An 11,996-nucleotide genomic window follows, 5' to 3' on the forward strand; every position below is an offset into this window, starting at 1 on the left:
GGCAGTGCTGCCGGAACTACTACATTGCAGGAACGCAATTTTCAACAATAACCTTCTGCAAATATTGAATCTATATATATAAAAATTGTTGTTTGTCACCCGTCTGTCTGTATAACATTTTCTTCAAAACTACTGAACCAATCCGCGTGAAATATTGCACAGCGTAGTTTGGTGACCCCGGATTGTGAATAGCAAAGTTTTACCAAGGGGGACTCCCATACAAAATCTAGGTTATTGTCAGCAAAGCTCGGATAATTTTCAAACAATTTGAGCCAAATTCAGGTGGTGCGAGTTTTGACATGTATCCAGGGGGAAGCGAAAAGGGAAGCCGATCGGATACGTCACCGGGAAACGAAGGAAAAACGTAAGGTTGAAGGGAAACTGAAAGAATACGTCACCGGGAAGCCCGTCTCCAGGAAGTCCTTTGAAACACTGGATCATCGAGAGATGAGGATAAAATGAGGCGTGGCAACGCGTGCTGGGAACAGCTAGTATTATATAGTTGATTAAATACATGATCAATCGCGACACCGTCAGTAAAGTTTTCCTCCATGATAAACAAATCGTTAGCTACATCAGAAAAACTTTTTTTTTTTTCGCTGCCCATGATATAGAACTAATTTTAGGGTCACTACTATATATTGCCCGAAAGAAAGTGTCTTCTAGATTGTTCTCTCTGGAAGATTTTCTTGCGCGTGTTGCCCTATCTTGTCTAAACATTTATGCCAAAGCTCTTCTCCCACACAACCTAAGGGTCTGTAGTATTGTAATATTATATATATTATATCCCAGCATGAACCAATACTTTATGTACAGTAGCATAGGGATCTGATCCATACGCGAGAAAGTCTACAAGTGGCAACATCTTCATGGCACAGGGTGGTGCAATCTCGTGGTTATGTAAGAAGCAACCAACGGTAGCACTATTTACATTTGAGGCAGAATACTAGTTTGTGACAATACGTTCTCGACGCGCTCGAGCACCCGGCATACGGTGGCAGCGATGGCTGGCGCCAGGTATCACACGCGGAACGTGATAACGTGAGCGAAGACACGCGACAACTGCACCCTCTGGTACCAGTCGGCTCGTAGCCGGGCAAGGACGAACAGGGCGACAACAGGCCTAAATTCGTCCCGCTCCGTACAGAGTCTTTGTTAACGGAGGGCGTCAATATCTCTAGGAAGAGAACCCAGACGAAGCGAACCACTAGAGTCGAAGCGAAGTCAGAACACGAAGAAATAAATTCGATCAAAGCGCTTCTTCCTAATTTATTCACTTAACTTATATCACTATCGAAGTTGCATATAATGTGTAACTTGTTGGTTTTATTGATAGGTTAAAACTAGTTAAAGCTTGTCTCTACCGCCTCCTCTTTTCTCCTTATTTTCTCCGTTTTCTTTTTTTCCACGCGCTTCAAATTCTCGTGATCATGGAAAGTGGTCCCACGGGCCGAATGCTGCGACGACTACCGGTACGCCCTGCCGCGTAGTCTGAGGATGACGTCGAGTGTGTCGGTATGGTTCGGTACAAAGTAGCACCCGGTGTACCGCTTCCGTCGGTGGCTGAACTGTGGTAAACGGAACCCTGCACCATGTCCATCGCAATGGAACCAGTCATGGCGGGCTGGTACACGAAGCAGTACTTGTGCGCCTTGGCAGCACAACCCGAGATACGCCCGTTACGATGGTTGCCAGCCGATGTGATGCTCCGTAAGCCACAACCGACACTGCGCGCTGAATGCACAGTGTTGGCGGGTGGCGCTGAAAGGGTGTTAGTTAGCGAGGGCCTATCAGTGGTGTCAGTCAGCGGGTCTTTCAACCGTCCGACTCCTGCTGATGCTGTCACCGAAGCGCACTTCAGTAGTGCCCCGTCCTGAAAACCGTAGCCGTACGAGGCGGCCTCCTTCGGTCCCGTGGCCAACTCAGTCGAGTGGCGCAGCCAAAGCCAAATGCAGACACAGGCACCTCCGAGCAGAGTGAAGGTTAGTCGCAGAAATGTCGGCAACGAGGAGAAGTGTGCCACTGTCTGGGGGCACCGTAACGGAGCAGCAGCCCCGGAATCGGTGGGCGGGCACGGTTCCAATACGTTCTCGACGCGCTCGAGCATCCGACATACGGTGGCGGCGATGGCCGGCGCCAGGTAGCATACGCCGAACGTGAGAACGTGAGCGAAGACACGCGACAAGTGCGCCCTCTGATTCCAACCGGCTCGTAACCGGGCAAGGGCGAACAAGGCGAGCACTAGCAGCAGCGCTCCTATCAGCAGCAGCAGCAGCGTGGCTAGCTCTTCGACGAATCCGTTCGCCCCGGTACAGAAGCCGGTCAGTTCGAACCGCTGGATGTTGCCGCGTAGCAGTGCTACGATGGGGAACGCGAAAGGGACCACCCATGCTAGCACATGGAACAGGCCCGAGCGACGTTCCAGCGCTTCGCACGACCACTGTTTGGCCGTGCTGAGGTACCAGCAAAGAGCGAAGATCAGCCACCAGGTGGTGCCGCTCAATACCAGGTAGTGCTTGATGATGTAGTACGCCAGACATTGCGAGGTAGTGATAGTACAGTCAGAACGGCTAGCATCTACTGCGCCGACGCTGCCGGCCTCGAACGCATTGCCCGGTACCGTTAGTATCAGAGCTAGGTCGACGTTGGACTGCGGCGCGTCGCGCTGCTCTGCCCGGTCTCCACCACTGTGCAGAATGGTGCGTTCGAGATGGCACAGCCCCAGCAGGTTGTAGCAGAGCGTCATGAAGAGGATGGGCCGGTCGGGGTAGTCAAGCCGGCCGTTGGCCCGTGCCCAGAACGTAACCAGCGACATCAGCGTGAACACGAAGCAGATCGCTGATAGCACGAGTGTCCACCACTCGATCAGATCCTTCTGCTGCTGGCTGTACAGTGCATCGATTGAGGGACCGCAACGCGGTACGCACCGGTCATACTCGAGGCTGTAGTTGGCCGGGCAGGGTGTTGTACTGGTGCTGTCTGCGTCGCTAGCTCGTGTGCCACCGTTGTCACCGGTGGTTCCACGACGTTCATCCATCCAGGGTATTACTAGCGAACCGTCGCCAGGCCACAGTTGGTGGGGCACGCCGCCACCATGACCACCTTTGCTGGACACCACGTCGACAGGGCCCAATGGACCGCTCGTTAACGAAGCGTCACCGTCTGGCTGGTAAAGGGGTTGGGGCTGGCGCAGGAGTGATGTTAGGTTCTCGATAGACCAACTTTTCATAGAGCCGACATCCAGCACTTGTTGGGTTTGCGGTGGTGCCGCTGATAATGGTACCGGTGCCGATGTGGACAACGCCGTTGTGACCAACGAGCCGTGGAATGTACCATGCTCCACGCTCCCGGTCGCATCAGGAGGCACCTGTAGATGAAACGAAATGTAATCCTTTCTCTACAGTTTGGTGGTACGTATCCAGCTAATACCGGGTGTGGCCCAGTAATGCTCACCTGCATGCACAGTTCCTGCTTCTCCGGTTGCGGCAGGGTCCGGCAGTCGAGATACGCCGGCCACAACTTCCCGTTGGCCGGATCACTGAAGCACTCGCGGCGTACCTGCTCGCAGAGCGATCGGCACGGGTGTACTGGACGCGGTGCGTTCGGCGAGCAGAGCGGAAATAATGACGAGCAGAAGAGGAATAGTGCTTGCTTTGAACATCCAGTATCAATCACCGGACGCAGTGAGTTTATCTGGGGAACGAATACAATATAAAACAGTCAGTTAGCAGCTCTTCGCTCAGTGTGTATTAATACAGACATCCAATGCATCGATAAAGTCCTATAAAACATCATTTCTAATAGTGTTGACGTATTGACGCATTTCACGTTATTTATGAACAGCAACTGTTGAGCTACATATTCACAAACCAAAAACTGGTGCTCCGAAATCGTCGATTGAGAAGCCTAAATCCTTACTGACTTACCGTTTGAATATCAGAAGGATCAGTGAAACCCAGTTTGAGTTTTTTTTGTGGGGTTTTGTTGCTACTCATGTCACTTATGGTGACAAGTTCGGCTATTTTCAGTGATCAGTCAATTTTAAACAAATGTTTTGTTTGGACGTGATTTGGATCATCACGCGAAAAGCAGGTCGATCGAATGGGCTACTGCTAAGTCAGCCGTGGTGGACATTTGACGGAAAAAGTTTTTCATTCAAAAAAATTAACAATCACTGTTCAAGCATCGAAAAATATAAGGCCGTTTTTTTCATAACGGAATGAAAAACAGGATTCCTTAATGGACCACCCTGTAAAATACCTCTACGTACTGTAAGCAGAAAAAGGCCACAATAATTCGTGATCTTTGCCTATCCCTTCATTTTATGCCTATTCTTATGTTTTTTGTGTTTTACCTCTTTTTCTTAGACTACTTATTCTCTTTTTAAATCAACAGTGTTAAAACGGCAAAGTAAACAAAACCCGAAGCGATCCGGTAGTTCGGCACAGAGTACTGGATGTTGCGGCGGCTCTTCGCCACACAGAGCGAGCTAGCGGCAGACAAAGAGAGAGATAAGTTCGGAATTTCTCTTTGATCGTCCGGCTGTCATTAAAATACGAGAAACGGATTCTGTGCTGCGTCCGTGTGCTCCGCGATCCGTTTGTGGAGCCCACCAATTAGCAGTTTATTGCCAGATTGCCGGCGATCTTCCGCCGTGCCCGACGTAGACATTACACGACATGCTTTTGAACACTGAAGCGAAACCAGTTTGAAAGATATCTAATATTTTCGGGCGTTGAGCAACGTTCGAAACAGAGTTGCAGAGTTCTTTTTATCCGGCACGACAACAGTGTGGTTTTTTACGGGCGCACGAGTATCCAAGGTAAAGTTGTATCCACAATGGTTACATTAAAAGGCGGCTGCACACGCAAAATGTTGGAACTGTGAAAAAGTTGAGTTCACCTCAATACCTTCAGTTGCGACATCTACAGGGCTATTAAGCTGCAGATAGAGATTTTGAGCCAAACACTTGCACAAATGGAAAGGCCACACATCCATTCGCATATACCCCGACTCCGAGAGTGTCTGGAAAGCATTCAGACAGGAGGCGTCGATTCTGGGTGGATTCTCCTATCTACCATGGGTGAGCCATGGTGAAAAACAGTGCCAGAATGGAAGCCAATGCGATGAGCGATAATAGCGGACAGTGTGTAGCAAAACGACAAACGATACCGAAAGGCCTCTCCCGGGGACGTAGTCATGATGAGAGGTTGAGAATGGAGAGTTTGAGTGGTAAATTAGTGGATTCCACCAGCAGCTCCACATGCACACAGTCATTATCTTGCGAGCCGTTTGATCTAAGCCGCAACGTTCTCTGGGATTTTCTTTCACGTTTTCGCCTTTCGCACGATCACTCGATCGCCAAGAGCACGGTGGAAAAAGAATAATCGAAGCATTTTACACCAAAAACGCCGGCTTTAATCAGCCAATATAGGACAACCACACGACAGAAAGAGGATAAAAAAGAGAAGGAAAGAGAATGTATATATAATATATTAACCTAACGAAACAAAGTGTAGCATTTGAACGTTTGAATATCATATGAAAAAATTAATGTATCTTCTAATTGAATCTTTTTTTAAATATAAAGTTGGCTAAAAAGAAATCCATTATTTTCTCGGTAGGTGACTTTAGTGATCTATCGTGCTCGTTTTAAAGTTCACTGTTTTTTGTTTGTTTCTATCGTTTGTAAGTTACAGTGTGTTGGAACAATGGAAGTTAACAAAGAGAAAATTCGTGTATTTTACAATTTTTCTTTGATAAAGACGAAAATGCTGGGCCGCTGAAATTGTGCATGGTGTTAGATCGAATTTCCATCTGCGAAGTTTTGGGCAAACGGAATGTAATCGACCCATTTCTAAAAAGGATGGGTCCTGGGTCCTGGTATACATACGACAATATTATGCGAAAACGATTGCGCCAATAATTTTAATGAAGCAGCTCAACCGGTGGCCAAACAATGACTAAGGCTAAAGGAATAATTTGTTATGAGTTGCTTTCGTGTTGCCAAATCTTAAATTTAAATCGCTACGTAAGCATCTCTGCGTTGTACCATTGAAAACTTATCAACCCACAACGGTTCATAGCTCCAAAGTTGACGAATGGCGTGGATTGGTAGAATCTTGGATATACATGATCCACTTAGAATCGGGAACAATTGAATTTGCTACATCTCGGAGTTGGTTTGACTTAGGAAACATGTCAAGGTGTCAAAATGAAGGTATTTTATTGTACTTAAGGGGAAAAATTTCATAAACTTATTTTGTTGGTCGTCGGATAAAATCGCGCACGTTCTGTGGAATGCGCGCCATCATTTTCTGCACAATCTTCTGGTCCACCTTAGCGGCTAATTTGTTCCAATTTCTCGCCACCTGTGCTGCATCCCGCATCACCTTTCCAGTCTTCTTCAACTTCCTTTTGATTATTGCCCAATCATTTTCGATTGGGCGGAGTTCTGGGCAATTTGGTGGGTTGATATTCTTTGCCATGAAATCCACCTTATTGTCATGGTACCACTGAACTACCTCCCTGCTCTAGGTGTAGCAGACCACGTGCGGTTCCCGACGTGAGTGTGCAGAATTATTTTTCTTCTTTCGAGTTCCATTAAGCATAACTTTCTATAAACTCCGCGTACCAAGATGGAACTTTCAGCACTGAAAGTTGAATGTTTACTAAAGACATAGCTGTCAAAACATGTGAAATCCGACCACCAGAGGTGCTGCTAGAAGACATACAACTTTTCCCGATTCTAAGTGTACCATGAGTGAGAATACAGCAACCAAGGTTTACCTAGTAAGACGCCTCATAGGAAAAGAGCCGACTCCTGCCGAGCACCGATCCGATGCGCATTCAGACTAAACCGTTAGATCACCAGCAAGACCGATCAACCAAATGCGTTGGGCCGGGCCAGCGTACAGCAAGAGAAAACAGAACGCTGGCAAACAGCGGTGGGGTGGGAGCGGAGTTTAGTGCTGAACGCTAATGGAAAAACTTGCCCAGACACGCTGATAAGATTGTTGTACGCGGCGGCGGCGGCATCTGCAAGAAGGTCCATCGCGAGAAGAACCGCAAGCAAAAAAGGCATTTTGCGGAGTAACCACCACCTTTCGCATTCGCCGGTGCGCGTGAGATTTTCCGATCGCACTCGGGGGCGCAGTGGCGCAGTTGGAAGCATTCGAGTTGAGGCGGCGAGGCCCGGACTAGATATCGGCCGGATTTTATGAAGAGAAGGTGAGGCAGTATTACGAGTAAACAGTAAACGATTTACGATAAATGTGACGAGCGGCCAGTGAGTGAGTGCACGGTAGACGGTGCTTTTCTTATCATCCACAGGACCGAGGACGACGCCGAAAAGCACTCTCCTAGTTTACGCACTACTACGAAACGGAACTTGTCACGGGTACGGGTTCGTTAAAACCCCCAGAAACACTGCCCGTGGTGGTTGACGAATGGAGCGGGGTGCTCCATTTTCTTGAAAGAATCTTACCTACCTTCCCCGGGGTTTGCCCCACAAACAAAGCCCCAAGTTGCGCTGAGCAATTTACCCGCGGCACACAGTAGCAGATAGTTTGGCCACTTTGGCCAGGTATTCCTCGTGTTCTTCCCTGTCCCCAATAGCCGGTAGATTGTGAGATGGTTGTTTATGTTCTAGAGACCGCAACGTCGAGATAAGTCATTCCGTTTCCTATCGTGCCCTATTCACCTGATACCAACCATGCTGGTTAGAGGGACCGAGGGCCTTGAGTTCGATTGGGATGTGGATGACCAACTTATAATAGGACTAGCGCCAGACAGCGACGCCTGGTAGCCATCCAGAACCAAAAAACGTGTTTTCAAAGGTAGTATTAAAGCAACTGATTCTGGACGCCCAGGACAGGTGGAGACGTCCCGCCTTTGGAATGTCGACGGACGATGGAACAAAGCTAAATTACTTCGTTTGAATTCTTCCACGCCGTGCCGCCACAATATTTCGGCCAAGAAGACCGAGGGAAAATAAACCGACCAGATGACGGGCCGGGCCTTAATAGAGAGCCGCGCCTGAAACTTGTTGTATATGCGGAAGCGCCTTGCAGCCATTCGCACACACACACACACACTCGCACACTCAAACACAACCAGCGCGGCGAGCGACAGAATGCTACGAGGGCTCCCCCCTCGCAGGCGTAGTAGTGTGGAAAGTTCGCCAAACGGATTGCCCTTCTAAGCCGGGAGCCGGGAAGGGGTTGCGAGGTATGCGGGAGATATTGGGGCGCGTTGAGTGCAAATTACTGAACGGTTGAAGCTGACAGAAGGTACTGCGAAGATGGCGCACGCGCGGTCGGAAGGCATCGGAAGATCAAAACGAAAATACCGGTCCGTGCTCTTTCGCTTTCCCTCATTCTCTCCCCCCGCTCTCCTTCTCTCTCTCTCTCTCTCTCTCTCTCTCTCTCTCTCACACACACTCTTTTCCTTCAGTTATCTGTGTCTCGGCCTGTCTCTATTTCTTCTGCACCGTCCTAACACCCCCCCCCCCCCCCCCTCAAGCGCTCCCCTAGCTCGCTCAGAGGCTTCCACAGGCATCAAGCTTGGTCCCCCCGTCCCCGTTCGACCGCCATTGCCACCCTCGCCGTCGCCGGGCAGAAGCGGCTCACAAGAACTGGGGCTGAAGGGAGCTTTGTGTGAGTCGCGCCGCCGCCAGTCGCTTCTTGCGGCGCTTGTACCCTGCTTCCCCTCCCCCGTGCCGTGTGCAGTCGCGCTTTTATTGTATGCGTTGCCTGTGGATCTTTCGTTCGCCCCGCGGGAAGGCATCGCTGGCTCGGACCGCTCGGGCCTGAGACGGCGGGCCGCGGCGTTATGCGTGGCGGCCCCTTTTCTGCGGTGCCGAAAAAGGCTTTTATCTCGCTTCAGTTTCTCCCGAACTGGCACAACGCACAGCTACCACAGCCTTACTTATTATCCTTCTCCGCTTTGCGCATTCGTGTTCGCGGAACGCTCCATTGTACGCTCCCTTCTCCGTATTCTTGTTACTCCTCCTCGTTTTGTTGTTTGGGATTTTTTTGGACGGACTTACGCCGGAGGTTTTCCGCGTTCCGCGCCTAGGGTGATCATGCGGAGCCGGAAGGGGGCGCCCGGGGCGAGGAAACTGTTCGCACTCCAACGGACAGATGAAAACCCTGGTCTGGTCGAATGATTTGGTCGTCCGGGTCGTTCCTGCAATGGATCAGTGTCGTGTCGCGTCCTCGTGCCCAAACGTTGATCATTGATCGTTTGAATGGGCGGCTGGCGTAGGCATCGAATTAGAAGTTCTCTCTCTCTCTCTCTCTCTCTCTTTCTCTCTGTCTCTCTCCGTTTTTCAGCAGGGGTTAATAGACGAGAAATAGACGCTTGGCGCTCGTCGAGACTCTTTAGATCAACCTACACACACACGCACACACATACACTCGTGATTTGAACTGAGAAAAGTACAACCTAGACCTAGGACATCCGTTGTGGCGGTGTTTTTGCGCCGCACGATGTCATTTATTACCAGTTCTGCAATTTTATGGCTGCCGCTCCATTAGCGTACCTCGCTGCTACTCAATTCACCGCGGCTGAAATGGTCACCTCATCCCCCTATGACCCACGACTGGCCGAATGGGTTTAAGAAGACCGGCCCAGGGAATGGGTACGTGTGAAATAAAACACCCAGCAGGACCATGAACGTTCGGTTCGATCTTCGCTTTTTTTGTTTGCTACCATATTTTGTTAAGTTTTGGTACGTGTTTAAATCACAGCGCGGTAAAATTAATTTTATGATTTCACAGACCCATAAAATCGTGAATGTGGTGCTGTGCCAGAACCGATGATCATTAAACATCCTCACCGCGATATCAAAGGCCAACAGAGAAAGAGAAGCGACCAGAAAAAGAGAGAAAGAGATGAAAAAAACGCAAACCTCTGGACGATGTTGTCGACTCACCAAGATCGGTGAGGGAGGGACAGGGGGTCCTGGCGGCCCGGCTCGGCTAGTAGTGCCTAACCAACGTTAATAATTTTATTCGATCGTCACCGCCCCCGGGCCGATTCAGGTAAGCCCTCTCCCCACCCCCGGGGGGGGCCGTGGTGAGGTTTACGGGGTAGGATCAAAGGCACCGTGCCGCCGCCGCCGCCATCAGCGTTTAACTCGTTGATTGCGCATTTCGATCAGAGACGAAAATCACAATGAAACCGAAGCTACAAATCGGAAAGCAACGATGGAACGAAACTGACAGAAGGAAAAACATATCTTAATCCACCCTGAGCATGTTCTCTTCCGTTCTCGTCAGACTACCTCTCTTTCTCTTGGCTCTATTTGGCATTGTCGCTCTGTTAGCTACTGATCGGCAGCTTAATATGTTCGTTCCCAGTGGCCGTTTCAGAGGAACGGGCACGGGGCATCTTTCGTTCAGGAAAAAAAAAGCGAGCAGAATTCATCGACATCGGTTCCAATGAAACCCCGCAAAGAGCTCCTGTCAGGCCGATGCTAAATATGGTTGGATATGGTGCAAACAGTTTAAGATAATATAAGGGAAAGTATGCAGGGGGCGTAATATAATATAACAAATGGTTCAAGTAGTAGTAACTCTGCTGAGGTGATGTCGAAACGCACCTTGAGCAGGCAAATTCATAATCAGGCAAATTGCAAAACTAAACTATTGCGCAAAAGCCTATCAACCCGCAATCGGTTCCGTTCTCGTTCCTGCAGCCGCTGTGTCGGCTTTCATCTGCGAAGTCGGTTTCGCAATGGAAACACAAATAACAGAACAACATTGCTTCATGCGTGTAATCGATTAGGAACACCGATAACGGCGGCTCCGGGAGGGCCGAGCCGACCGGATACAGAGAGTAGGAGCAGAGTAGGCAACCAACACCCAACCGGCCGGAACCCCGGAGTGGCCCCGGACTTTTCCGCAAAACTTTTGGCCACCCTCCCCCGTCGGTTGGTCGACTACTGGTTATTGTGTGTGGTGCATAGTTACGTTTGTCTGCTGGCCTGGCTGGAGCGGAGTGGAGATTATGGCCCAAGTCCTAATAAATAACGACACAACGATCCAAACACTCCGATTACATTCTTAAGCGACGTTCGTACGTTTCTCCATGGCGACAACATGCTGAAGCCAGGAGTCATAAACTGGCGGTTGATTGGTGCGTAGCTAACGTTCACGGTTTGATCGAAGAGGTTGAATACAAACTAGAGTGTGGGTCCACTTACCAGCCACTCGGCGTCAAGCGCTGTAAGGATGCTGCTACCGCCGACCGAGGAACCGTTCTCGTGGATGGATGCGCCGAATGTCTTGTAGAGCGGAGCCGAGGCAACCGTCATATCGTACACCAGGTTTTGGCAGGCACCGACCACGATCCGCTCGCAACGCAACTCGTCCGCGTACGCCGCCGCCACGCAGAACCCCACGCTGACCACCATCACGATCACGGATACGCTGCCGGCCTCCTGCCGTCCTTCTTTTCGTCGTCTGGCCAGCATGGCCCGGCTTCAGCAAAACACAATATCCGGCGTCCAAAACAAAGTGAACTCAGTGTTCCGAGTGAGCGTATCACGTATTACTTCCACCCGGCGCCCGGCAGACTCAATGTGGCCTGCTCAGCCTGTGGCCTGCCATTCTAACTGTTCACACTGTCTAGCGACATTCGATTCTAGTCTGCCGGAATGCACCGGTTGCAGTTAACAGGATGGTTAACAAGTGCTAGACACAATAACAGACACACTACTGGACGCATAAACAACAGATAGCCAACGGATAACCAAAGGCTGAACACTGCGCGCGCACCTTCACAAACCGCACCGCATCGCGACCAAAAGGGATACCTTCCGCCGTCACGCGCTCGGTACGACTGACTTTGCCGGGTGCGCGCACCGTCGTCGTATTTCGGCTATATCGTGTGCGGAGTGCGCGCTTCGGAACAATATCTCGTCCCCCACTCTCAACAGTTCTTTCGCTCTCTCGCAATACAATCTTTTGCTTCCGCTCTATCCCTCTCTC

At 50.1% G+C, this 11,996-nt stretch overlaps 1 protein-coding gene across 1 annotated transcript; it reads right to left on the bottom strand.

Annotated features, from left to right (window-relative positions):
* Window positions 1–1,414: 1,414 nt before the first annotated feature.
* Window positions 1,415–11,479, bottom strand: LOC128278148 (frizzled-3). The gene is made up of 3 exons (XM_053016820.1): window positions 11,210–11,479; window positions 3,454–3,693; window positions 1,415–3,367 (listed from the first exon to the last, which is right to left on the bottom strand). The coding sequence occupies exons 1-3, from the start codon at window positions 11,477–11,479 to the stop codon at window positions 1,415–1,417; spliced, it is 2,463 nt and encodes an 820-aa protein (XP_052872780.1).
* Window positions 11,480–11,996: the final 517 nt, after the last annotated feature.

This window comes from Anopheles cruzii, chromosome X, assembly GCF_943734635.1.
Source record: "Anopheles cruzii chromosome X, idAnoCruzAS_RS32_06, whole genome shotgun sequence".
Taxonomy (NCBI): Eukaryota; Metazoa; Arthropoda; class Insecta; order Diptera; family Culicidae; genus Anopheles; species Anopheles cruzii.

What these genes read in the sequence shown, in the direction of transcription:
- LOC128278148 (XM_053016820.1), bottom strand. Translation starts at nt 11,479, where the DNA reads ATGCTGGCCAGACGACGAAAAGAAGGACGGCAGGAGGCCGGCAGCGTA. An exon ending in CGCTTGACGCCGAGTGGCTG is followed by an intron (nt 3,694 to 11,209) that starts GTAAGTGGACCC and finishes TTCGTTCCCCAG; the next exon opens with ATAAACTCACTGCGTCCGGT. An exon ending in AGCAGGAACTGTGCATGCAG is followed by an intron (nt 3,368 to 3,453) that starts GTGAGCATTACT and finishes TTTCATCTACAG; the next exon opens with GTGCCTCCTGATGCGACCGG.